Here is a 25,317-nt window from a genome sequence, read left to right as displayed (position 1 = left end):
CTCCATCAAGCATGACATCATAATTGAAGATTGAGAAATACCATCACGCCAGCCGGTGACTAATTGATGATGAATAATTCCATAGACATCTTGTGTATACTCCAGATCTTAACAGTGTTCTATATACCCATGTAGCGAAGAACCGGCTCGTAAATAGTGAAAACGCTAAATTATTCACAGTATAGTAACGCCCGCTTACTTAGAGTAAACAAAATGCTAAGTCAATCATTTGAATCGTCTACAGGTGCCGAGATCAATGAGCGTTAGTACGGGTTTCGTTGTTACCGTTTCGGAACGCTGCGCTGAAAATTTCAAGATTGTATTAAAAATGGCTGAGGTTAGAAGCCTTGTTGTCTGTATTAGTCAAGGGAATTATATAATCGTAGGCCTCCTGATTCCAAGTTAGTGACAGTGGCATGACCAACGATATTGTGAAAGTCCGATACTATGTAAGTGGACAATCCAGATTTTCGCTTCAATAGGGGATTGATAATAAACAATGTTTGACGCCCAGCGGCAGCGGCGTGCACAGAAGAGCTAATTTGATGACCAACTAATCTCCCTTTCTGATCTAGCATGGCGAAAATAGTGGCTGATTAATGGCTAAAATTCCGCCCTTCTCGATAGCTAGTTAGATGTAGGAGACTATCTGCCGATTACTACGTGCTACCTACAAGCTATTCTGTACTCCGTAGACCTGGCTTGCGAATCTGCAATGCTGAGTGACGTTTGCCCGGCACAAGCCTATCTCCAAGGTTATAGCTGCGTATATACGTATATGTGTCGCTTCGTCTCCCATTTTATGACAACGCTGGTATGCAATTAAGCTATTCAATATACAGAATCTAAGCATATACAACAAATCTCTACTTATAATTCTCTGAAATCACATATTCCAAACATTCGCCAGTTTCTATCAAGTCCTTACTACCTCAATACAACCACTCCACCTTGGGGCAAAGCATCCGCTCCACACTGCAAAGATGTCTTTCATATTTACACACCACAATCCAGAAATGCAGCTGGAGAAAAAGCGTACGGCCCTTGTTGTTACAGACATCCAGAATGAATTTTTAGTCGAAACTGGAAGCTATTATCCAATGATTGCGGACAAGTTGAAAGAGCTCAACGTCTTTGATCATATCGAGGACCTATTGAAGTGCGCGAAAGAAAACGATTATTATGTTATTCACTCGCCTCATTACTATTATCCATCTGATCTTCAGTGGGTTGCTCCAAACAATGCAATTACAGACTACCTCGTAAAGCTCCCCGCAGGCTTTGTTGGTCGGAAAGACCCCGTCGATTTGGAAGGCTTCCATGGCTCAGGTGCCGACTACCCAGAGCGACTGAAGAAATACCTTATGGATGGAAAGACAGCAAACACATCTCCTCATAAAGGCTTATCGTGTCTTTCAAATGATTTGATTAGGCAGCTGCGTATGCGACGGATTGAGAAGGTTATCATCGCAGGCCCTGTGGGAAATCTGTGTCTGGAGAATCATATGCGCGACATTGTCGAGGCCGGCTTCGAGGTTGCGATGGTACGTGATGCCATTGCCGCTGGTCAAAATGATGAGGGAGATGCCTATCAAGCTGCAATGGTGAATTTCCGTTTCATTGCAAACGCGATTTGGACTACAGAAGACACTGTTAAGCGAATGAAGGCGGCGGCGGAGGCGGACAAGCAGTAATGCGCTTTTAGATCTATAGTGGAATTAGGCCAATCCAGTTTCTAGCCTTTCAATCTTTTAATCTTTCAATGATCGATATGCTTTGTACCTTGTATAGCACTATTATTTATAATCCTGCAAATACCACTCGGTTTCCATCTTGTTTCACTGTAAGGTGACAGTCATACAAATTACATATTCTAGGAGCACTATCGATTGGTAGGAAGTATAAGGCACTTGGTCATGATTAGCCGCTTAACGCTACCGGCAACCTGATTCACGGTTTGGAAACATTGGATGCCCACCACGCCAACTCATTAGAACAAAGTCCTTGCTGAAAAAGGGTGTGATTGAAGTTAAGTGAAAAATTTATCATATACATATACAGTGGGATAAATCGTCCAGCAAATCAAGTTTTTATTTACCGTTTGACAGCTAACAGTTTACATAGCTTAATGCGGAGGTAATTTAGGGTAGCAGCGATATGAGAGAGTTCATATGTCGAAGCAAACATCTACTCTATATCATTCAACATGTCTCAGACTTAATCACCCAATGCTGCGTGCAGAGTTTTTTGCATTCAATCATATCATGGGGCCACGAGACGAAGAGTCAAAAGAAAATGTCTTTCTAACGTCTGATGGAGCATTTGCCTAACGGGAACATAGAGTCGGTCAATAAGCCGAATGGGGTTTTTTGTTCCGAAATAATTCTACCAAAATTCGCGCCGACTACTAATTTCTAAGCAGCTAGGCTGTAAGCAGAGACTGAATAGATAGTAATCACCAGGCGGAAAAAGCCGCTTTCACCATATTTCGCCGCATTTCACCGCTAGCGCATATCAACGTGCTTTGTTATCCCATGAGCCTGTTGTCTCATTGCATGTTCCAACGCCATTATGATACATGGAGTAATATGTTCGATATTGAAATTATCCTTGGTCATTAATGGACTCGACTAGCGGTTTGTAAGCATTGGTGCTGATGTATGTGGCTTATATGATGCGCGCTGTTGTAAGCCTATATCTCACAATCATGAACTTTGCCAATTCCAGTCTCTACATTCTAGTAGCAACAGGGCGTAAGGCCCGGGAGCTTTACGGCATTAGGATTTGATTCCAAATGCTACTAATATCTGACTTGATTTGGATATCTATGCCATGGAGTTAGCTGTCATTGGGTGTATTAAAAACACTTAGTGATAATTCATCAGAAAACGCTTTGTCTATGCTGGCCTCACATTTGGTGCCCTAAAGTATAGAGACAATTACCTTTTTTTTCTTTGCTCTCTCAGTGACCATAGTAGATGAAGTCAATCAGTTTATTTTAATAATGGAACATTCTACTGGCGTTATACGAGCCACACGATATACTTGGCATGTCTTCTCTGTGAATGAGACTGCTAGCAGCACTTACCTAGGTACTTCACCCATAGATGCGTAGAGAGAAAAAGGTTGTACTACAACACCAATTGTAATGCGACATAGCATATTTATATATGAAATCCTTTGCTTTGCGTCTTAAAACGAGATATTCGTGAAACCATAATTCTACAGAACCATTCGTTATCGATTTCACTGCTCTAAACACTCAATGCAAAATTTCATTCTCGGCGCAGCGGTGACATCAAATGCTAGGCACTACTAACGCCGCTACCTTCTTGTAGCAAGACGAGAATTTCCTCTTATGGCATATCATGCCTTGGCCTTTTTTTCCGCCTTTGGCAACTGTTCACGTAACCCCACCTCGTGAATGCCGCTGAGTAAAAAATTTCAAATCACAGACAGCTGCTGGGCGATTGAGGTAAAAGCTAGCTGAGAAAAGAGCTAGGGAATAGGCCTATATTTTTCCTATTCCAGAAGACTAAGCGCCTGTTAGCTGAGATATAGTTTATTTAATTATAAATTATCATTTTCGTGTTCTAGATCATTGCCAATTGAGTTAATGCTGCCATTTGTAATAGTCATCTCTTGAAATCACGAGAATACAAAATGGTTCATACATAAAGCATTGAATCATCTCTGGAAATACAAAAACAGATACCTCACTGCATTGACTCATACCCTAAAGCAAATTCGGAACGAAAACAAAGAGCAAACCATTTCAGCCTATCTAGCCAAGATGTCTCAAGCAAAGTCAATTGTTGTTATTGGTGGCTCACGTGGCATTGGTTTGGGTATAGTAAAGCAGGCGGTACGTCTATATCTTTAGATCTGACAGGACACGCCATAGTCTAATGCAAGTTGTAGCTGTCTGATTACCCCCAAGCCACTGTTTTTGCTACTGCCAGAAACCCCGAAAAGGCAACTGAGCTTCAGGCTCTTTCCGACTCAAACAAAGGAAGGCTCCAAATTCTGGCTCTTGATGCAGATGACTCAAACTCTATCAACCAGGCTGCTACCAAGATCGGACAGCAATTCGAGTCTCTGGATGTTGTCATCTACAACTCTGGCGTTTTGAATGGATTTGGAAACATGCTTGACGTCGGTGCTCAGTCATTGATTGATAACATGACCACGAATGTTTATGGCGCCTATCATGCCGCTGTTGCATTTGAGCCCCTCTTGTTGAAGTCTAAGTACGAGAGAAAATCTCTGGTGTTCCTTTCTTCGTCGTTTGCTTCCATGCAGCTGGCCGACGAGATTGCTGCGGCTCACGAAGAGGGAATCGCAAAGGGATTTGACGCCACAGGGATGTACAACGTTTCAAAGGTAAAACTTCATTCAATATCCGTGAAGAGAACTTTCACTTACAACATACATCAGACTGCCTTGAACCGTCTAGGAAAAGAGCTTGACACTGTTCTGGCCAGACAGGGTTTGCCTGTTCTCTTACTTCATCCGGGACTGGTGAAGACCGATATGAACCCTTTTTACGAAATCGAAGTCCCAGAAAGCGCCGCTGGATTGTAAGTGTTGCCATCTCATACCAATGAGAATATTGTAATTAACTTTTTGCTTAGGGTCAAAGTTATCCAAACCTTTACCCCCGGAAAGAAGAACTTCTACAGCTGGAACGGCGATGCGCTACCGTGGTAATTAATGTATAATATGCAGCAATAGAATAGAATCATTTCATGTTTTGACTACTTAACTCTTCTTTCCTCCAGATAAACCTGACAAGGATGTGCGTTGATGGACTATTTTTACTTGTCGAGTCTCAAAGCTCTCAAAGTGCATGTGGTGCAGTACCACAAATGCAAAGATGTATGGACTCAAATATGTGAATGAAAGAGAAATGGAGTTTCATACATGAAGATTAACATCAGTATTTATTTTAAAGTCATCTAAATCGCAACTGACCCCTTTGCTTTCTCAATTGTAGATTTCACCATATTGGCAATTGACCATACATCTAGAAACATAATGGCACGATAGCCTGATTCTATCATTTGTGGAACCATGTCGAGGCTCCTAGCAGCACTAGGCAGAGTTAACATCTTTCTGAGCGCTTCTCTTCCCAGACATTTACTTACCCCCAGAGTGGCTTGTCGAATTTTTTGTTTGCTTTTGACATACTCTCCATTGCAGAAACGAGGGTAGGATGAGGCTCGCCTAGAGATAGTGGCACTCCTGCATCTGCCATGAAATCTCCAGGTCCAAACATGAGTGCCGAGACACCAGGTATCGAAGCAATCTCTTCGACATTTGCAATTCCTTTGACGCTCTCTATCTGGGGTATTACAGCGATATGGTTGTTTGCTGTTTTCATGTTGAACGCATCATCTGGATATAACGAAGCATCTGAGATGCCAGGAGTAAAAACCCATGGACTAAATGAGCGATTGCCAAGAGGAGCTTATAAATTCAGATGAGGTAAGCTGGCGTGGCTCTCAGTTATCCTGTGTTCGTTGTATAGACACTTACGGTAATAAATTTTCTTCATAAACTCCTCAACCTCTTCTTTGCTTTCACTGTGAGGAATAATAATGCCAGCTGCACCGGCGTCAAGAGCTGTAGTCAAAACCCACTCGTCTTCCTTGGGAATCCTAACCAAGGCCATTGTTTTGCCTTCCGAATGATGTTGAGCTGCATGGATAGCGCTGTTTGAGTTAGCTTTTACTTCGTATCATAGATAGGAGTGCTCATACTCATGAAGGACTATCCGATCGAACATTCCATGCTCAACATCAATCCAAACAAAATCTGGCCTCACAGAAGCGTATACCTTGGTTAAAAAAGAGCTAGGGATACCTTGAGCAATGCCATACATAGTTTTCTTGGCATCTTTTTGCGCTTCTCGTAGAGCTTCCTTCAGATTCCCCGGGTATGTAAGGAGGGCCGATCGCCATTTTGCCTGCGCGTGCAAGGCAGTGTTGTCGAGATAGCCTTGTCCCGACATTCTGAAAATATAAAGTAATGTGTCCAAAGGCTGCTACGTTTCGACTGAGAAGACGTGCAAAAGACTGAATAGCGACCTGTTGACCTTATAGATGGTATAAAAACAACTTTTTTTAAGGATAAGCAATAGTTGTATGGCATCAAAGCGTTAGCAACAGCCATATCTAGGTTCAGTGGCTGGAACTCAAAGAAGCACTCACTATCTTTGAGCTGTTTGTTAATTTATTAGCGCTGATCTAATTCTTACTGGCAAGCAGAAGTGTTTTATTGTTGCTTAGCTTTACGGATATTATGTTTCCAGTTCCAAAAAGCTAAATCCAATGCTCTTTTCTTAGCTACAAATGCCGAATACAGTAATTTGTAGGAAGTAATCAATTAGCGATTTCACGTAATATTAAGGTCTCAAGTGCTTGCATCCCGCTACTGTCTAGTATATCTCGCGCGAATTGCAGCATTCCTAGCTAGATACACTCAGTCTATCGGCATGCTAAGCTCGACCTTTATGGCTGTGCAGCCAAAGTATCATATCGCTGTTTATTAATAACCATTCTTCGTATACAAGCTTTGCTTTTCTCACCCGCACTCGGTACACGTTACTCAAATGGATGAGGCAGTTTTAGCCATACATGAGGGCCTAGAGTGCGAGGCCGCTCTTGCAGCGCACAGTATATGAACTGTGTATCACGCAGTACAACGCATTTGGTGTCAATCCAGGGCGTTGAGCGCGATATGATTTGGAATGTCTTTGTAATGGATTTCTTGTTTGATAGCACCCATCGTTACAATTACGCAACCACTGCCCTGTAAAGACCGCCCCAGACTAGCCCTTAACTAGCTAATTCGCTACTGAGAAAATTTCCTATCTAGGACATTAGATCCTATGAAACAAAACCTCAAAACGGATATGCCTCCTGCCAGTTTGCAAACAGAAGACGGCTTTGAACAGATATACATGTGAGCTCGAAAAAAAGAAAATGCAGGTTATAGACATTTAGACTTATTTCGAGGTCAGCCAGGAATGTGGTAAAATATATCATCTATAACTATGAAAGCGAAGAACGTGGAATACTTGATTCGATATATGCAGTTCTAGGGACTAAAATTAGTTACAGCAGAAAACACTTCGTTGCAACAAGTCGATCCATGCGGGTATCAATCGAAAAGTGTGCTCCCTGCCCGACCCTGATTCGGTATGCTTAGCAAATAATGCTTAGTAAAAGCATCCCATTGGACTTCAATATCATCAAAATGCAGCTAGTGTTACGTCGCACTGTGTTGTTTATCAAGCATGCAGCAAGACATGTATCATGTCGTAATTTAGGGTCATAAGAAAAATGGTAATGATGAACTTACCTGTGGGCATATCACCACATATTTGACTATAAAAGCGTGGGCTTAGGCCACTTGAGCTGTCGATAAAACAATAAAGCATCAAGTACAGTTTACATCCATTCATTACAACCTTTCCCACTATTTTTGGCTATTCTATCCAACAGGACTACCATGACTCTTCCTACAACACAGAAGAAATGGGTTATCATGGGACAGGGGAGAGGCCTGGATGAGTATAACTTTACCGATGGACCAGTCCCCGCAGTGGGTGAACACGGAGTTTTGGTCAAACTACACGCGGCCTCGTTGAACTACCGTGATCATCTGATCCCGAAGCCAAAGGCAAGTTTCAAAATGAAATGAGTTTACAAATATTCATCTCTTACTAATCGTAATCATAGGGCACTTATCCATTCCATCTGAATTTGCCCGTTGTTGGCGGATCTGATGGAGCCGGCGAAGTTGTTGAAGTTGGATCAAAAGTTACAAAGTGGAAAAAAGGAGATCGAGTCACAGCCATTTTCAATCCAGGACATCAGTCCGGCCAGATGACTGTGGCTGCATTGCACAATGGCAGTATAGGTGGCTCTTATGATGGCACATTTCAGCAATATGGGGTGTTTGAAGAGTCTTGGCTTGTGCGCTTGGCATCCAATCTATCCTATCTCGAAGGTGCATCGCTTTCTGATTGCGGTGTAACCGCATGGAATGCACTTTATGGGTTGAAGGCCGTGAAGCCAGGAGAATGGGTCTTGACTCAAGGCACTGGCGGCGTAAGCCTGTTCGCCATTCAGGTTTGTTTAGTCTGCTCATAACACCATTCAACCGGAGAGATATCTAACATGGATGTCAGTTTGCGAAAGCAGGAGGTGCTCGAGTCGTCACTACAACATCCTCTCCCGCGAAATACGACTTGCTCAAAAGCCTTGGCGTTGATCATATTATTAATTATAATGAAGACCAACACTGGGGACAAACAGCCAGAAACTTTACGCCCAATGACGAAGGTTTTGATCATGTCATCGATGTCGGCGGCACTGACACTTTATCCCACAGCGTACAGGCAGTTAGACACGAGGGCATTATTACTGTAATTGGACTTTTAACTGGCGGGGAAGCTGGGAAAGCAAATATCTTGGATGCCCTGGTGCATGTTTGCACTTTCCGTGGTATTCACATCGGCTCTAAAGATCAGATGGAGGAGATGATGGCTGCAATAGAAGCCAATGGAATCCAGCCTGTCTTGGATAAGAGGGTGTTCAAATTGGATGAACTGAGAGAGGGCCTGGAATATCTGGTTAGTATACACCGTGTCTTGAGCGATAAACGTACTAATGCATCTCTTAGGAAGCCAGAAAGCATGTCGGCAAAGTTGTGGTGAAAATCACTTAACCAGCTTAGCATTTATGAAACTAAAGTAAATTAGCATCTTCAATTGCATCAGGCTTAAAATTCAGTTTTATTCTCACATCATTCTCATTTCTGGGCATGTTGCTCATCATCTCGTCTATGGTGTTTTTTGCCTTTGAGTTGTCGAAAATTGCTAGTGACTTACGAAATAGTCCAAGAATCCAAAATGCTCGAAAGTCCCAAAAGTCCAAAAAAGCTCAAGAAAAAAAAATAAACGCATACTTTATATATTGATCTGTAATTCTTGATAATTGTGTGTGACAGCTTCGTCATCTTTGCTTGACTTCGTCTTTACATTCTTGTCGACAGGCCATTGGTTGCTTGACTGAGAGTGATAAAGGATGACTACCCAGACGTGCATCGTAGAGATCCTCTTCCTCCTCTGCCTCCGCATAAATTCGTCCATAGTCCTCTTTATATCACGCTACATTAGTTGAGCCGCAATTTTTACAGATGAAAAGGGCAGCTCTATGTGAGGCCATAATCCAGCAGCGCTTATTGACTCGGAATCGAGCCCTATATAACTTGGTAGATTTCTGTTCACATATTTTATGAAGGGCGATGCAACCTGACCAAAACTCGAGCTTCTTGCTGATTTCACTATGTGAAAGCGAAGCCTAATACGTGGACTTATTGTAAACCTTCTTGGATTTCCAATTCACGGGTAGCAAGACTGAAAAAGCCAATATTGAAAGAATTTTCTGTTTCGTCAGCTTTCTTCCGTAGATAAACAAGTTAGTAATGCGGGCAGTCGTTTGCAAATCGAGCACGATACGATATCAGAGTTGTATATGCCTTGCCATATATTTCTAGATGATGAAAAACTATAATTTTAACAATTACTGGGACTCGTCCAGTCATTCTTCTTGCGCTCTAATTATTTTGCGCGCAATGCATTGGAGGCAACATTACTAGATGTGTCTGTACTGGTGAGTCTCGGCTCTCCAGTAGCTGATCAGATTCCACTGTTAGCGCCGGAGATTTAGACAGAAAGGATTTCCAATAGTGAATTGTAATCAATAATCTCTGAAGTAAAAATACTGTAATGTAAATGGGAGAGTTGTAAGACAAGATGCAGCTTCCTCCGCAACTTGGTAGGAAGCTACGAATTAGATTAATAATCCGCTGGGCTGAAAATAGTGAAGACAGAGTTATTGCCGGCAAATTGCAAAAACCCTCCGCCGCTAAAATAGGTAGGTACTGAATCATGAAACTACAGATTGCTGCAAGCTGAATGCTTTGGGTATTTAATATGAAAATTCTTAAACGAATTCAATTTTTATGTAGCCTCTATTATAATATGCATCTCTCACAGTGGTTATATTTATACGTCTTGTATTACAGCCGCTGTGCCTTGCACAGGGCCAAAGAATTACTGCACCCTTACTGTTGCATTCCTGGAACAATATGTCTACATTTAGGGTTAGTAACTCTCTTTTTCACCTTGCGCTGACTGCCTACTTCTAGATATCAACAAGCGCCTTGTTAGTAATAGCCCAATTCCACACACATACTTATACGAAATGTTTCCTTCTCAGGCAGGAGGATAAACTGTATATAGACTGCTTATATTAAATATCTTAAACATAACGACACCGCGTCCGCCGTAAAAGGACCGAAATGCCGAAGCGCTTCAAGCTCCTTCTACTTTAGGGCTCTCTCATACTAGTATTGGTTGAAACTCCCCCAAATACGGCAAACACGGCAAATTGTTATTATCCCACCAATAAATGTATCCCATGATGGACGAATTATCGAGAGGTATCTTCCAGCTAAGTTTCCTATTCCGGCCATCTCTGAGCAGTATCGTATGAAAAGTATTAGAAAGACAATTACAGATTTAGAGCATATTTACTCTTTCCTTGGTTGACTTAGGTTGGTCCGCTTGGTGTTCACTATCGTGAAAGTGTTTATGGAATCTGAATTATATAAAGGCTGATCATTTCCACGTTCAAAATTAATGCATCAATCCTCCACCTTCACATTATTATCTTATAGTTGTCTAAAGTCAAACAAAGGTATCAAAATGCATTTTATACTTGCTGTGCCCTTGAGCTTCGCCGGCTTGGCGCTAGCTGTTTCCAATCCTTCGGGTCAGAAAGTGACCAGCTCGGCAGCTTTTAGCAGTGGAGCAGGAAACAACAACAATGCCAATATCTTTGATGGCACTGGAAATGGCGGATCAGACACTTATAGTAATTCTTCTCCCGAGAATTCATATTCTATCACATTTAGTCTCTCGAATGCAAGAATGCTAATAATTCATAGGGTGTTACTATGGCGGCTGGCAAAGCTTCCCTCCCGTCTCCGAATGGATCGAGTTTGATGCGATGTGGAACAACTCCAAGACTGCCATGGCGCAGTCGTGTGCCAACTTGGGAATTGGATCTTGCTCAAATGGCGCCGGTGCTTTTGGACCTGGCAACAGTGGAGAGCAGACTGGCTTAATCTGGAATGCCATTCAGCAAGTTGCCCAGACGTCTTTGGTTGACCATCGATTCATTCTCGCAACAATTTTGCAAGAGGTACTTTTCTTTTCATATCCCATTAATATATGTTTCCATCAGCTAACTCTCCCACAGTCTATTGGCTGTGTCAATGTTTGCCCGAGCACCAACCCAGATCCTTCTCAGCCAGATAACCCCGGCTTGATGCAGTCTGACGGCGGAGCAACATTTGTGGGAAATTCAGCCAGCGATTCATCTCAGCAGTCTAGCATTACTCAAATGGTCATCGATGGAACCCAGGGAACTTCCCTTGGCGATGGCCTTGTTCAGTGCATAAACCAATATGGAAACATCTATGAAGTGAGTTATTTACTGAAACTCGAGCCATACAGATACTGACCATTAATAATTAGGCTGCTCGCTGCTACAACTCGGGCTCAGTTAACAGCGGAAATTTGAACGATGGCGAGGGTGCCACGGCGTCATATGTCAATGATATTGCCAATCGGATGACTGGCTGGCTCTACTCTGACAGCAAGTTCAACCAATGTTAAGTTCCATGTTCAAGGTATAAATTGCAAGCCTTGAGTGTACATAAATCACATGTATATATTTTTTGTACATATCCAAAGCCTTAGTATACATAAAGCACATATATGCAGATATATAGTCAATCATTGAACATTCGCGCGCTGCGTGATGTATCCATAACAGTGTACGAGTTTTGCGATATCAGATCAAAAGGCTAGCCTTATGGCACTCCCACCGCCATATGTCAAATTCAAAGTAATATAATCCCAAAAGCTAAGTAGCATGTAATGCTATGATGAAGCAAGATGTTTAAGATATATCGAGGTATTATGCTATACAATATGCAATGAAAGCTTAGCTAGCAGTTTCCAAGAATAACAAAAGAATCATATTGGTCAACTACGCATACTTTCACTTTTGGCCATTACTGTTGCCCAAGTGACATTTAGATGAGATACCTCCTCGCTTATCTGTCACCCCAGAAATGATCCTTTACAATTACGAGCGATGTTGCTTCTATATAAATAGCTCGTACAACTAGCCGAGTACCTTCCGGAACAGGAAGTTGCTGGGATACTTTACAGCCGCGAAACGGATCACGCTGAGGCGTTTCGGACATTTACTCGAGCGAATGAGAATTCTATACACTGCAGGGATCATTTATACCTTTGCAGTTACGCTACTCGCGCGTCAAAGGTTAAGTATTGGTATATAATAGCATTGTTCGCGCTGAACACTAAGATCAATTGTCTCTAGTATCACAAGAAGGATGTCAACTCATTTTGTTTAGACGCATTGGGAGTAGTCTATGCACGTCAAATTAGTAATCTCTTCTATGAGAATAGTATAAGGGCGCAGAAGAGGTTGAGATGTTTGCTTACAATCATTTTGCGCTTGGCAAGTGTATGGTGATACACACTGCGTCGGGCCTGTCCAGCCAACGCCACCACACTGAGCATAATGCTGTGCAAGCCCTGATCCCGTAGGGCTAGAAGATGAGGTGGTTCGAGTCGACGAGGTTACAGTCGACGTCCGGGTAGTTGATACATTCGAAGATGTCAGTGTGGTGCTGCTTCTGGCGATGGTAGTGCTGCTGGCCTTGGTTGAGGAGGAGGAGCTTCCACCTGTGCCACCGCTAACTGTGCCCTGAGCATAGAAGACGCCACGGCCATTTGTACCGACATAAACTTGCCCAGCGACGCTGCCACTGCCCGCTAACTTTGCACCGTCAATGGCGCCGAAGCCCTGGGCACTGCCTTGGATGTCCGTCCAAGTTGCGCCGTTATCTGCACTGGCATAAAGGCGGTTGCCAGCTGAACCGGTGCCGAAGGCATACAGGTTCCAGTTCGATCCAGATCCGAGACCAAGAGCGATCTGGTAGGTGTTAGTAAGAGCTGTGGACACCTGAGTGAATGTCGTGCCCGAGTCAGTCGAACGGAAGATGCCAGCATCAGTGGAAACATATAGAGTGCCTGCGGTTGTTGGGTGGGCGATGATGTCCCGAACAGAGGTTGTGCTACCCAACTTCGGCCCAGCTGTAAAGCTACTACCGGTGTTATTGCTAACGTAGAATGTTGATGCGTATCCAGCGTAGAAGAGACTGTTTGTCTTCTTGTCTGCAGCAATCACAGCGGTTGCGGGCAAGCTGGAGACTGACGTGAAGCTGCCCTGGTATTGAGATCGCTGCACACCTGTTGACCCTGTCGACCACAAGATTGTATCGGCGTTGGCTGAATAGGCTACAGTGCCTCCATTCATGTTTGTGTCAGCGCCGTAGTCAATGTTCCATGTGACACCGCCATCCGATGAAATCGCGACCTGTTGAGTGCCAGCAGTGTTGCCGACTCGGACAACATTCTTGACGGAGTTACCCGCGAAGTCAACGCTTGACGAGGTCGCCCATGTTGGAGTCGACCAGACATTCTGCGGAGAAGTACCAAGGCTATTTGCGCTTGTAAAAGTGTAGCCATTGTCGTCTCCAACCGCTGCCAACAGCTCGCTCCCACCAGGCGCCGAGGCCAGGCCTTGAACAGAAGTTTCTTCGATGCCATCTGCGAGCGACTGTATTGTCACGTTGTGAATAGTATCCCACTTAGTCAAGTCATGGCCACCGAAGATTGTCATGCCAGTACCATAGAGCCAGTGGTTGCTGTCCAGGGGATCGATTTCAAGTGACTCGATCATCCAGCCAAGACGCTTGATGAGTGACCCAGGGGGTGTTTCGCTGGTTACATCGATGAAATCATTTTTAATCCATGGCGCTAGAGGAGTCTTTACATCCGTCAGTGGTTAATGGTAACAACAAGAGTAACAATAAGATATATCATCAATTTGGCTTACCGAGATGCTGTAATAATACGTCATGTCAGGATAGCTGGCCCATGCCCATAGAGGACTCCAAGTCGTGCCTGAATCAGTGGAACGGAATAGCTGGGCATCTGGCCACCAAGAGTTAAGTGAAGCCACGACAAGCGTTCCTGGTTTTTGCAAATCAAGGCCGAGACCGCCGAAGCCAAAGTAGAGATCAGATCCGCTGACGGGAGTTATGTCTTTCCAAGTCCCAGCCGTGATGTCGTATCTCCATACCGACCCAGATGTGCCGTCATATGGTCCCGTGCCATCGGAATAGGTCAGATACAATGCTTTTTCTGCTGGCTGCAGTTTGGCTTTGTGGGGAAAGTATCTTCCTGGTTGTCCGGGGACAGCACTCCACGTAGAGCCGGCATTTGTGCTCACGTATACCGAAGCAGTGATATTATCAGCAGTACCAACAAATATCCGCGACGTTGCGCCACCAGTAGTACCGCTCGTTGAGTCAAATGTTACCCATAGCAGTCCTTGCTTGTCGCTATTATAGCCAGTAGTATCACTCGGGTCTGGTACAAATGGACCCGTGTCTGTAAATGATGCTACCTTTGAAAAGGTGACACCACCATCTGTAGATTTCCACAGACCATTCCCGGACCGAGCCCCGAAATATATGATATTAGAGTTGGCTGGATCAACAGCCAGGCGCTCTCCATTACCACGTCCAGGCATGTTGCCTCCGACTTTAAAAGTTAGGTTGCTGAAAGTCCAGGTTGCACCACGGTCTGACGACCTAATAATAGCACCATTGTTGGGATCCCTATAGATGTGTTAGAGTTATCAAAGCTAGACCTAAGTGGATTTTACGAACCAACTATTAGTATACATGCCAACTGCAGCATATATCTTTTCATCATTCTGGGGATCAAGAGCCACGGCGTCGATGCCCCAATTGTGCCAGCCGGCATCAGTAGCAATGCCATCCGTAATGGCGGTCCAGGAATCATCAGAATTCAGACGATAGAGACCACCGATATCTGCTCGGGCATAAGCTACGCCTTTCGTTTTGGGGTGAAAGATGATTCCAGGAATGAAGCCACCACCGCCACCAAATTTGACATTCTTCCACGTAAATGCGGCCTGTACAGGTATAGCAGCTCCGAGGAGGAGCGCAAGCGCAGAAGCGTACTTCATGGCAAAAGAATACAATGACCGCAGTGTAAAGCGGCCAGTGGACACAGTTGAAAGTCAATGTAGTAGTCATTTCTAATCGGTGGAAAAGAGTGGCTCTTATATGCCAATGTTCGGCGCAATCTAAACACCGTATGTATATCTAAACTGTAGACATCTATTGCCTAATATATGCTTAACATAGCGAGATCCTATATATCCTTATAGGCTAGAATTTAAATGCGCCAGTTGGATATGTTGGTGATGGGAAGAAGTTAGAGGTTAATATCGAGGATAATTGAGTTATATCCGAATTGTGGACCTTTGTTGTGAGGTTCCATGCGCACCAATTACGTGAGAATCGTAGGGGTATATTAGGCTGTTAACTGCAATTGACTGCATCTACATATAGAGATGCGTTTTGCTTCTTTTGGGTCATGATAAACCTTTTGTGTTATTTGATAGGTGGACTAACGTCTTCTTTACTCAATTGTCTAGATAGTTTTTAAAATTAATCCTAGAACAAACGTACCTAAATCAGCCGGTGGCCTGATAGATTGCACCCTTCTTTTCTCTTGGCAATAGTGACCTGGTATACGCCATCAATATCTTTCCATAGAGCTGTTAACTTTGCTTTAATCCCACTGTTCTCAATACGGTCGAGAATGTCCTCCGGCGTCATGGTCCTCACCCAAAAGACACGTGTTGGCACAGAAATGCAGCGTGATTGCTCATAAACTCGTCTTGTTTCGGGAACAAGCAGTCTAGCACGAGTTCGAAATGCATGTCTTGCTTTGTTTCTCGCACCATATCTATCTCTTGCATTAACGCTTCTCTTGATACGTCTGGTGCTTCGTCAGGCTATGCTGACTTCCCGCCATCATCCGTGCCCCTCTTTGAGTTGCGCCTTGAAGTGAAGTCTCCTGTTTGGGTTATGTCTTGGAATATAATTTCTCGTTAGATCAATAGCTCTACTTACGAGATATTTTCAAGCTGTGCTGAGTTCCCATGGTTGTTCTATGTCTCTTCTTCTGGCTTTCTATGTCCAACGTTCCAAGGCAATTGCCGTAGCGGATCAAGCCCCGCCAAAAAGCTAAATCAAGGTTTCTGGAGTTACCTCGTAAATATCGTTAATGCTCTACTTTACCCTTTGAACAATGTGCAACGATTCTTAGGTATTTTAATATAAAAAACGAATAGTTCTCGATATCTTCAAATGTAAGCTTACCTCGTTTCGTTCTCTTATCTTCACATCGTTGTGCATTGTGTTTCTATGCGCTGTGGTTAACAGTAGCGCTATCACGTGCCACTGCGTACACGTATTGTCCAGTAAAACAAAATTAAAATCGCCCACTCTCCAAGGGCGTAGCGAAACTCAACCTCCATCTCATAATGGATCGACCGCATGAAACAACACCCAACACTCCTTTCCCACGAACTAAAAATGGCCGTTTAGCTGCTTGTGAGCCCTGCCAGAAACGAAAGTATGCATGTGATCGCTCTCTTCCAGCATGTCTACGCTGCCAGCGAAGTCGGGTGAAGCGGCCTTGCAGATATATTGCAGCGAGCCCCCAGCAGGCACAGGGCTCCGGCCACCCTTCCGACGATTCTGGCAACGCTCATTCCATATACCCGCAAGATGATTCCACGACAGATTCTTTACCATCAAGCCGTGTATTTGAAGCTATCGAACTGACACCTAATATGCCGACCCTAAATTCTCTGAATGAGAGCAACGTTCTCAGTCACTACGAAATTGTGCCGCCAAACCCCAGCTCACTAGCCGATGAGAAAAGGCTTTTACTAGGTGTAGACATCAACGACTTACAAGCCGCTTTGGATGCCCTATCTTGCTTGCCAAGTCTCGAGGCCGAGCATATACTTGGTAAATCTCACATCAATGTGTTCAATGGGTGGCTTCCGTTCTCTACGACGCAGACTTTAACCGAACTAAGACGTACTTATCCTTCTGCATTCCGGCAAGACCAGCAAAGAGAGCATTTAACTGAACTGGCACTCACCATCTTTTCAAATACTGCAGAAGCACTATCCAATGACCAGGATTATCTATCAGAAGACTGGTACACGTCATTCTCCGGCACCAGGATAAGATGGGAGATAATCGGGCTACTCTTCAGCAGCTGGGCTATATTCGCCCTTCATAACAAAGTGCACATCAGTCAATATCGACCCAGAGTACTAGTGGCCAAGTTTTTCGACATCATGGTAACCTGTATCAGATTCTGTCGTTTGGCCAAAGCCAGCAATCTATTTCTTCTTTACCTCTCATACCGGACAAGCATCGTTTCGTCTATTATGAATGGGCCTGATAGTGAGAACTCCTTATTGCTGTCTTGATAGAGCCAACAATGCTAATGAGATCATTTTAGATGCCAACTTTTGGAAACTTCACTCAGAAACGGTGTCTATGGCATGTTCTTTACGACTTCATGCTATGCCTGACTCTTCACTACAGGACTGTCATTCGAAAAAACAATCTGAGCGCCGTCTTTTCACTGCAATATATATTCTTGATAAATCTGCTGCGATCTTTTCAGGCAAAATTCCTCTTCTCACCTCGCAATACTGTTCTACGGCTTTGCCACTGGATATCTGCGATACCATTATGTTGCAAAGGAAGCCTGCTCGAACTGCAGATCTTGTTTCACTAGAAATTGATAACTATGGCTGGAATATTAGTGGTGAAATTTATTGTACAACTACTCTTCGGGCAAGAAGCTTGATAGCGCACCTGCGAGAAGAAATCCTCATTATTGCCTTAAATAATAAACGGAAAATCCTGCCTGATTTGATGTAAGTACACTTGCAGATTAACCCTGGTATCTTAAGGCTGACGTCGTTCCAAATGCAGCGAATTAAAGCTGAAGCAAGTCCATATTTATAGTCAACTTCCTAGCTGGCTTCAGTTATCTGATGGCGATGAGAAGTCCAAATCGCCGGATCCTCGTGTTTTATACACTAAACTCTTCATTCGACTAGAGCATCTGCAAAATGTCTTCCTCATTGAAAGATTATTGACCCATATGCAACCCAAGGCTGCTCAGAATCTAATCAATGTTTGTTTGGATATCATATCAGTTACAGTCGCCTTCTGGACGCGGAATGATTGCCTCGTGGGTATGGAGGGAGACTACGAGTGGTTTATCACAGGCTACGCCATTCCAGCTGCTGTCACTTTATGCAAAACCCTTCTTCTAGCGCACGATCAAGGCTCATCTATATCGTCAACTCCCACCTCAGCTATTATTCAACAATTAAGCTTACTCAACGCTTTTACGGAATGGCTGATGCTCCGGGTGCCTTGTACGAGTCGATGTTCCAAGGCGAGCAGTCTGATCATGCGAGTTTTGGACCAAGTACTCAATATTTCACCTCATACAGCTACTGGCATAGTTCAAGGCACGACATCCCGGCGATCGTCTTCTCATACCGTCCATCCCTACGATTTGAACGAGATTGATACGTTCAATTGGCTTGAATAAAGGTTTAAGACGTATATATATTGGCTATCGTACTTCGAGATTCACTCAATCAACATCATTATTCGTGCCACACACATATCGTCTAAATGGTAGACCACTTGTTTATAGTTGTATTCAATAAGCAATTTCAATGATCAACTATTCAGCGATTGCACTTTTGACCATTAAGCCCTTGTTCCGAGTCTATATACTATCTTATACTATAAATCACGAATATCTCTTTAAATGAGCCCAACTGTAGCAATACACCTTTGGGATATCCTCTATGACGCAGTGAAGCGTCTCTTTTATCCTGTCAGTTATCAGTTTTTGTTCTCCTTCCCAGCCATCTTGGTGTAATCGTCTCTGGTGAATCCAAACATGGCAATATTGCTTATCTTCCCATCTTTATAAACTGCCATACGTTTGGTGCCCTCATACTGATAACCCACTCGCTTCAAGACTTTCATGCTTCCTTCATTTTCTTCGATAACGCTGGCGTGCAGTCTTAGTAGTGTAGGGGCCTGCTCGAATACCCAACGACTTAATTCGGCGATGGCTTCCGTCATGATTCCTTGACCCCAATAATCTGGCGACAACCAGTATCCAAGAAGTTTTGTTCTTGATTCCACGCCCTTCAGATGCTGAAATCCGCAACTGCCAATAACAGCGTTACTGTCGAGAGTGCAAATTGCGAACTCAAGGGCTCCTTCTTCGCTGGCGATTTTGATCCATCTTTCAGCGCTTTCAAGCGTGTATGGGCTCGGAAATGCATCTGACATGTATTGAGAGACGAGATGTGTATTTGCGCCGCGAACAATTGCGTCGGCATCTGATGCACGATACCTTCGAATGACGCTCTTTTTCAGTGTAAGGATAATATCCGACATTTGCGCCATTGCTATTGGCTGAGAATAAGAACGAATAGTGATTATATGGTTTAAACAATTGAAATACTTTCTATCTGTGCTGAGAAACACAGGTTTATATACATTTTTGCGTCCAACTTCCTGGATGCAATGCCACTTTGCTGTCTAGCCTTTCGATTGTCATGAAACAAGTGGATAAGGAATACTTCAATAAGTAACCAGTGAGTATCCATTCCGACTCCGACTCCGAACCCGAACCCGACTTGCTCTAGACTTCAATACACAACTAGGACTATTAGAAAAAAAAAACAGGAATAAATCCTGCGCTATCACGTTAAACCAAAGCGCTATAGCACTTTAAGGTATACCCTGTTGATAATACAGCAGCGCTACTTTTCATTAAGTTATAAAACAATTTCACGTAGAATAAAAGAATAAGGTGCCCTTATAAGACATTTATATTATAAACATTTGCAAATCCAGATCTTTCCGCGCCTTGCCGATTTCTCAAAGCCGCGTATTATTTTAAGAGTAAATCTGGAGTGTATTAAATAATCGGGAAGTAAGTCTAATCTAAAGCATTTCGCATTTCGCGAAGACAATATGCTGCTATATGATCCGTTGATCTCTAGAATTGCAATGGCCTTTGCGGACCGGGCGTTCTTAAATAATTTCGCAGGCCCTAAAGATATCTATAAGCTTATTGTCCCGGTAGGTAGTGATTGTCTTTGTCTCTACTGGCTTGAAGAGTAGCGTAAGCGCCTAGTCTTCTGCAATGTAAAGGAGTCTGAGCAAGGATAGGAGTGGCCTTGGATGAGGCCCTTGTATACTTGAAGAAATGTTGTCACCTCATTCGGCTAGGTCGATAGGGTTAGCAAAGGCCCTCGAATGGTATGAATTACGCCGAGGGTCGGGCAAGAAGCTGAATGGTACGTTCTTATTAGGCAGCGCTATGAATATTCCGTCGAGATAGAAGCTCTTACCCTGGAGGAGCGAAACAAGATTATGGGGCACCGACAAGGCGACTCAAGCGGTTATGTTCAATATTATATGTTCAAATTCAACGATGTAGATTGCCAGTCTATCTGTTTCGGGAGCGTATCTCAACACGACCTGATCCATCTAACCGGCCAGCTCCTCCGCCATGGTGACGCTCCAACGACCCTTATAGATAAGCGAAACACGAGGTCAACAAGGTCCCGCAACTTGTAAGGTGCCGCCGAAGGCGGACCCGATTCCACAAGGACAACTGCCGAGGGAAACTTTTTGCGATGCAATACGACCGTTACATGAAGAAAGCGAAAAGACCAAGTAGTAAACTAAGGACGCAACGTCTTGAGCGTGCTATTCGAGAGTTTCACAGCTCAGTCCACGCCGAGGAGATTGATCGGCAGCTCAACGGCATCAAGAATTCCGGGTGGCACAGTTATTCTTCTATGCTGCAGAAATTAAAAATAGAAAAGAACTTCATCCATTGTACATGAAGCTTGTTACAGCAATATCGCTGTTCTGCAAGCGTAGAGAGAGTCCCTGCCGCCGCCGAACGACAAGCAGCCGTGGTATAGTGGCTTCAGTTTCTCGGACGGTTTCCGCCGCGGAGGAGCAAAAGCAAACGGGTTGAACAGTGGAAACAGTACCGCAGTCTAAACGATCACAATTATTCTGTCATTTCTGCAGGTGGGCGGATGAAAACCCAGGACAGAGTCAGTGGCAAAAGTCATGGCGTATTGATAGCCTAGCGAGACATCTTCGCTTGCAGCATCTTCAAATCAGGTTTTTCGTTTTTCTGTCCCTACGAGGACTACCTAATTATGCTCGATTAAACTAAACATTTTGCAAATGACGGGGCGCGTTCGCATAATTTGAAGCTACCAATATCTGCCATTACCGATAATCCGTAGTTATTAGTAGGATTCAAGATCTATAAAAGCGTTTAGGAAACTACTTAGTTATTGGTGCGCTTGCTTTGGACTCGATGTCTAATGACTAGTATTTCTTGCAAGGGTGGCCTGAGACTTTTGGACCCCGACTGTAACTCGGACATTCCCAGATCATGTCACGGTATTCAACCTCTATAAATAAGATCCCTGATCTGTAAGTGGATGCACTACACTCGTATTTAAGCATTGCCCCTTTTCCCCCTAGTCTAGTGCTTCGTATACTGGCGTATTGGACTACTTCAATTGGAGGCTTTCTTTGGGCGATCGTATACTCAGTGAAGATCTATAAAAGGTTAATCTCAGTCTTTGAACAACACAATTAACTAACAACCCTGGATTTATCGCCTTCGCCTGTTGTGATTCACTCCGACAAGCTTGACATTACTGTTTGTTACAACAGCAGCCATGATGCACTCCGTACTGTTGCCATTTTCCTTATGTTGTCTAGCGATGAGTTCATCAGCAAAGGCAATTATACCTGCTACTGGCTGCGGCAACCCACCACCATCCGAGGGTGAAATTGCTAGAGCCCAGGCAATGTACGCAAAGGAGAGAACAACGACGTTAGATGTACGAAGCACAGATCTCGTCACCATACCGACTTGGTTTCATGTGGTTTACGTCAATGAGACTGAAGAAGGGGGCTATATACCTGTAATTAAATGCTGCCTCAGACGATGCAGAAAGCACGCTAATGCTTTAACAAACAGAGAAACCAACTCGACGCCCAGATTACGGTGCTCAACGATGCTTGGGAACCACATGGGTTCTCCTTCAACTTGGTCAACGCGACCTATACGCAGAATGCGACTTGGTCGAACTCGAACCTTGATGGCTGGCCTGACATGAAGAGAGCTTTGCGCCAAGGTGGCTACGGCACTTTGAATCTCTATACCACTCTACTTACAGAAGGATCCGGACTTTTAGGTGTACGTTACTTACCAACTGGAAAATATCTGGGCAGTTTGCAATCCAGATGGAAGCAGCACAATGTGCATAACGCTGGCTAACGAGTATCAACCTTACAGATCGGCACACCGCCTGGCGACTACTACGACGGCTCCGATGATTTCTTGCAGGACGGCGTGGTTATACAAGCCAATACTCTTCCAGGCGGTATTGGTCCACATTTTGAGACAGATCCAGAAAGGTACACCACGGGCCGTCTTGCTTGTCATGAAGTAGGCCACTGGTTTGGTTTATTCCATACGTATGTTTTCCCACAGCTTGACACTATCACATGACGCCGATTATGTTATTCCTTGCTAATTAACATTAGTTATATTGAGCATGGTACTTATCCCTACACTTGCCAGAATGGAGACAATGACTTTGTAAGTTTAGCTATCCGAATGTCAGATAAAAGTAATAACACCAGCCTCACTAGGTCGATGACACACCTGTGCATCTGCTTGTATTGACCAGTAATGGACCAGATCTAGACTGCCCAGCAGGCAGAGATACCTGTCCTGATCTTCCAGGTGTAGACCCTACAGATAATTATATGAGCAATCAGTGGCAGTCATGCTGGACTGAATTCACGGCGGGTCAAGGGCTGCGGTCTAGAAGTTTATGGACGGCACAGCGCGCTGGGCGAGGCTAATTTGTCTAGTAGCACAGTCTCTGTTAGGTAGTTACGGAGATGCATCTTGGATACAAAATAATACTCCGTAATAGATGCCACGATAGATCGGATCGTCGGCAGCAATTGTGATGTATCCATATAGCTTAAATAGATCAGCAGACGCTCTCAAGGTTCTCACTGCAAAGTTGATGCGACGGACCCGCGCATATTTCCGGAAATACCGCCTTATCCGCATACAAGAACGGGGAAGCGCAGCAACGCGGGGAGTTAAGCCCCCATCCGCCTTGTCCACATTCGGAGCGTCTCGGGAAAAGAGCAGCCTTCAAGGCCGAGTGTTGAGCAATGGAGAAGCGAAAGCGCGCCAATATATAAGTCTTGCGCGCCCAAAGAAGCCTAAAGGGCTGCGATGTTGATCTGGTGGAAAAAGTCAAACTCTATCAAATATGCCTAGTCAGAAGCTCCCGTTCCATATCGCTGTTGTTGGCGGTGGCATTGGTGGTCTCTGTGCAGCCCTTTCAATCCATCACCACTGTCCCAAGGATGGCAGTGTCATCATCGATGTGTATGAGCAAGCGCCAGTGTATAAAGAGATTGGAGCTGGGTTGGGGATTGGAGTCAATGCTGCCAAGCTGCTCCATCAGATTGGTATAGGAAAAGACTTGAATGACATCTCCGGCCATCGTAACGGCATTTGGATCTCGTTCCGTCGATATGACAATGGCAACGAGATTGTGACTGTGCCTGTGGATGACCAAAAGGAGATACGACAAAGCCCCGTTCACCGAGCCGAGTTCTTGGAATTACTGTTTAGCCATGTCAAGGAGCGAAACGCAGCTACTCTTCACACCAATAAGCAGTGCATCGAATTAAAGGTAAGATTGGCTGGGGGTTGAGAGAACAGGCTTGTCTGTTGTTAACGTGTTTTCAGGACCAAGGTAGCTTTGTTGAGCTTCATTTCGCTGATGGAACAACGGCGACAGCAGATTTAGTGGTTGGATGTGATGGAATTCACTCCAAGATTCGATCTCAGTTTCGCACTGACAATCCTAAATACAGCGGCCGTATGTGCTACAGAGGATTAGTACCTATCAAGGATCTCGAGGCTTGGTGGCCGTTCAAGTCTTATTCGATAAGCTGGCTTGGTCCAGACAAGCACTTTCTAGCGTTTCCTATAAGCAAAAACAAGACGCTGAATATTGTTGCGTTTGTATATTCTGATGACGAACGCGCTCTGGAGAGCTGGACAGCCACGGGCCACAGGAGCGAGGTACAGAAGGAATTTGAGGGATTCGATCCTACGGTCCGCAAAACCATATCTTTTATGAACGAATTTCCATCCAAGTGGATTCTGAATGACCGCGAACTCTTGGATCAATGGGTTTTTGGAAACGGCAAAATAGCACTGATGGGAGATGCAGCGCACGCGGTAAGTAATTGGCACATGTTAGATGTTATTTGGGCTTTTTTTTAATGATTCATGATTATAGATGCTGCCACATCAGGGTGAGAATACGCAAGATGAAACAATGTCTTCTAGAGTTGAACTAACATACAGTAGGAGCCGGTGCCGGTCAGGCCATCGAAGATGGATATATCCTGGGCCTTGCCATAGCTGACTATCTTGCCGCATCTTCAAGAGGAAGCAACCAGACCCTTGAACAATGGATGCAGGTGTACCAAGATGTTCGCCTCCCTCGTGCCCAGAAAGCGCAGGCTACAGCTCGCCAAGCTGGACAGGTGTATGAAATGCAGACACCTGAAATGAAGGGCAAGACTTATGACGACTGCCTGCCTCTTGTGCGGGATAGTTTGAAAGACCGCATGGGTTGGATCTGGACGGGGGATATTGAGGCGGAGTATACAGCAAAGAAGCAGCATCTGGTGGACTCATGAACCACGGGAGCTTTGAAGGATGGGACGATAAACTCTATTAATGAACAAGAAGTGCTAGTCAGCCAAGAATAATGTCGCTAATAAGATACACGAGAAATAGAGAATTCACCAGCCATGACGGTTCTTTTCGTGCTTTTATCAGTCAGTGTTTGCAGGCAGACATCCTATTTACAGTGATCACATGTGAGATATGAGTCCCGTACACAATGGGAAGTGCGCACCGTCAACGCCGCCAAGTCTTGCCAACCCACAAGCACAATTCTCCTTGACTTTTGCACCGATACGAGCACATGGCTCCATGTATGCCGATCTTTCAGCTTCCCCGCTGTGACGCCTGCT

The 25,317-nt window shown here is 44.3% G+C and overlaps 9 protein-coding genes across 9 annotated transcripts; 6 read left to right on the top strand and 3 right to left on the bottom strand.

Annotated features, from left to right (window-relative positions):
• Positions 1-983: 983 nt before the first annotated feature.
• Positions 984-1,694, top strand: TrAtP1_009123 (uncharacterized protein; the record flags this gene model as incomplete). The annotated part of the gene is made up of 1 exon (XM_014086372.2): positions 984-1,694. One exon carries the CDS (start codon positions 984-986, stop codon positions 1,692-1,694), a length of 711 nt encoding a protein of 236 aa, XP_013941847.2.
• Positions 1,695-3,793: 2,099 nt separating this feature from the next.
• TrAtP1_009122 (uncharacterized protein) lies at positions 3,794-4,710 on the top strand (the record flags this gene model as incomplete). Its single annotated transcript, XM_014087253.2, has 4 exons — positions 3,794-3,865; positions 3,922-4,383; positions 4,438-4,580; positions 4,635-4,710. 4 exons carry the CDS (start codon positions 3,794-3,796, stop codon positions 4,708-4,710), a joined length of 753 nt encoding a protein of 250 aa, XP_013942728.2.
• Positions 4,711-5,143: 433 nt separating this feature from the next.
• On the bottom strand, positions 5,144-6,013 carry TrAtP1_009121 (uncharacterized protein; the record flags this gene model as incomplete). The annotated part of the gene is made up of 3 exons (XM_014087252.2): positions 5,144-5,469; positions 5,539-5,714; positions 5,763-6,013. The coding sequence occupies 3 exons, from the start codon at positions 6,011-6,013 to the stop codon at positions 5,144-5,146; spliced, it is 753 nt and encodes a 250-aa protein (XP_013942727.2).
• Positions 6,014-7,515: 1,502 nt separating this feature from the next.
• On the top strand, positions 7,516-8,736 carry TrAtP1_009120 (putative secondary metabolism biosynthetic enzyme; the record flags this gene model as incomplete). Its single annotated transcript, XM_066114165.1, has 4 exons — positions 7,516-7,608; positions 7,746-8,138; positions 8,198-8,641; positions 8,692-8,736. The coding sequence occupies 4 exons, from the start codon at positions 7,516-7,518 to the stop codon at positions 8,734-8,736; spliced, it is 975 nt and encodes a 324-aa protein (XP_065970259.1).
• Positions 8,737-10,780: 2,044 nt separating this feature from the next.
• On the top strand, positions 10,781-11,755 carry TrAtP1_009119 (uncharacterized protein; the record flags this gene model as incomplete). Its single annotated transcript, XM_014086410.1, has 4 exons — positions 10,781-10,949; positions 11,023-11,279; positions 11,337-11,561; positions 11,615-11,755. The coding sequence occupies 4 exons, from the start codon at positions 10,781-10,783 to the stop codon at positions 11,753-11,755; spliced, it is 792 nt and encodes a 263-aa protein (XP_013941885.1).
• Positions 11,756-12,518: 763 nt separating this feature from the next.
• TrAtP1_009118 (uncharacterized protein) lies at positions 12,519-15,233 on the bottom strand (the record flags this gene model as incomplete). The annotated part of the gene is made up of 4 exons (XM_014087250.2): positions 12,519-12,538; positions 12,614-14,003; positions 14,073-14,859; positions 14,911-15,233. The coding sequence occupies 4 exons, from the start codon at positions 15,231-15,233 to the stop codon at positions 12,519-12,521; spliced, it is 2,520 nt and encodes an 839-aa protein (XP_013942725.1).
• A 3,781-nt stretch (positions 15,234-19,014) lies between these two features.
• Positions 19,015-19,722, bottom strand: TrAtP1_009117 (uncharacterized protein; the record flags this gene model as incomplete). Its single annotated transcript, XM_014086402.2, has 1 exon — positions 19,015-19,722. The coding sequence occupies exon 1, from the start codon at positions 19,588-19,590 to the stop codon at positions 19,015-19,017; it is 576 nt and encodes a 191-aa protein (XP_013941877.2). The 5' UTR covers positions 19,591-19,722.
• Positions 19,723-21,749: 2,027 nt separating this feature from the next.
• Positions 21,750-23,255, top strand: TrAtP1_009116 (uncharacterized protein). Its single transcript, XM_066114164.1, has 5 exons — positions 21,750-22,154; positions 22,211-22,429; positions 22,529-22,710; positions 22,780-22,834; positions 22,888-23,255. Exons 1-5 carry the CDS (start codon positions 21,906-21,908, stop codon positions 23,101-23,103), a joined length of 921 nt encoding a protein of 306 aa, XP_065970258.1. The 5' UTR covers positions 21,750-21,905; the 3' UTR covers positions 23,104-23,255.
• A 118-nt stretch (positions 23,256-23,373) lies between these two features.
• TrAtP1_009115 (uncharacterized protein) lies at positions 23,374-25,046 on the top strand. Its single transcript, XM_014087307.2, has 4 exons — positions 23,374-23,957; positions 24,014-24,511; positions 24,573-24,588; positions 24,644-25,046. The coding sequence occupies exons 1-4, from the start codon at positions 23,529-23,531 to the stop codon at positions 24,976-24,978; spliced, it is 1,278 nt and encodes a 425-aa protein (XP_013942782.2). The 5' UTR covers positions 23,374-23,528; the 3' UTR covers positions 24,979-25,046.
• Positions 25,047-25,317: the final 271 nt, after the last annotated feature.

Source organism: Trichoderma atroviride, chromosome 4, assembly GCF_020647795.1.
Source record: "Trichoderma atroviride chromosome 4, complete sequence".
Classification (NCBI taxonomy): Eukaryota; Fungi; Ascomycota; class Sordariomycetes; order Hypocreales; family Hypocreaceae; genus Trichoderma; species Trichoderma atroviride.
This window is presented reverse-complemented; position numbering and strand designations above follow the sequence as displayed.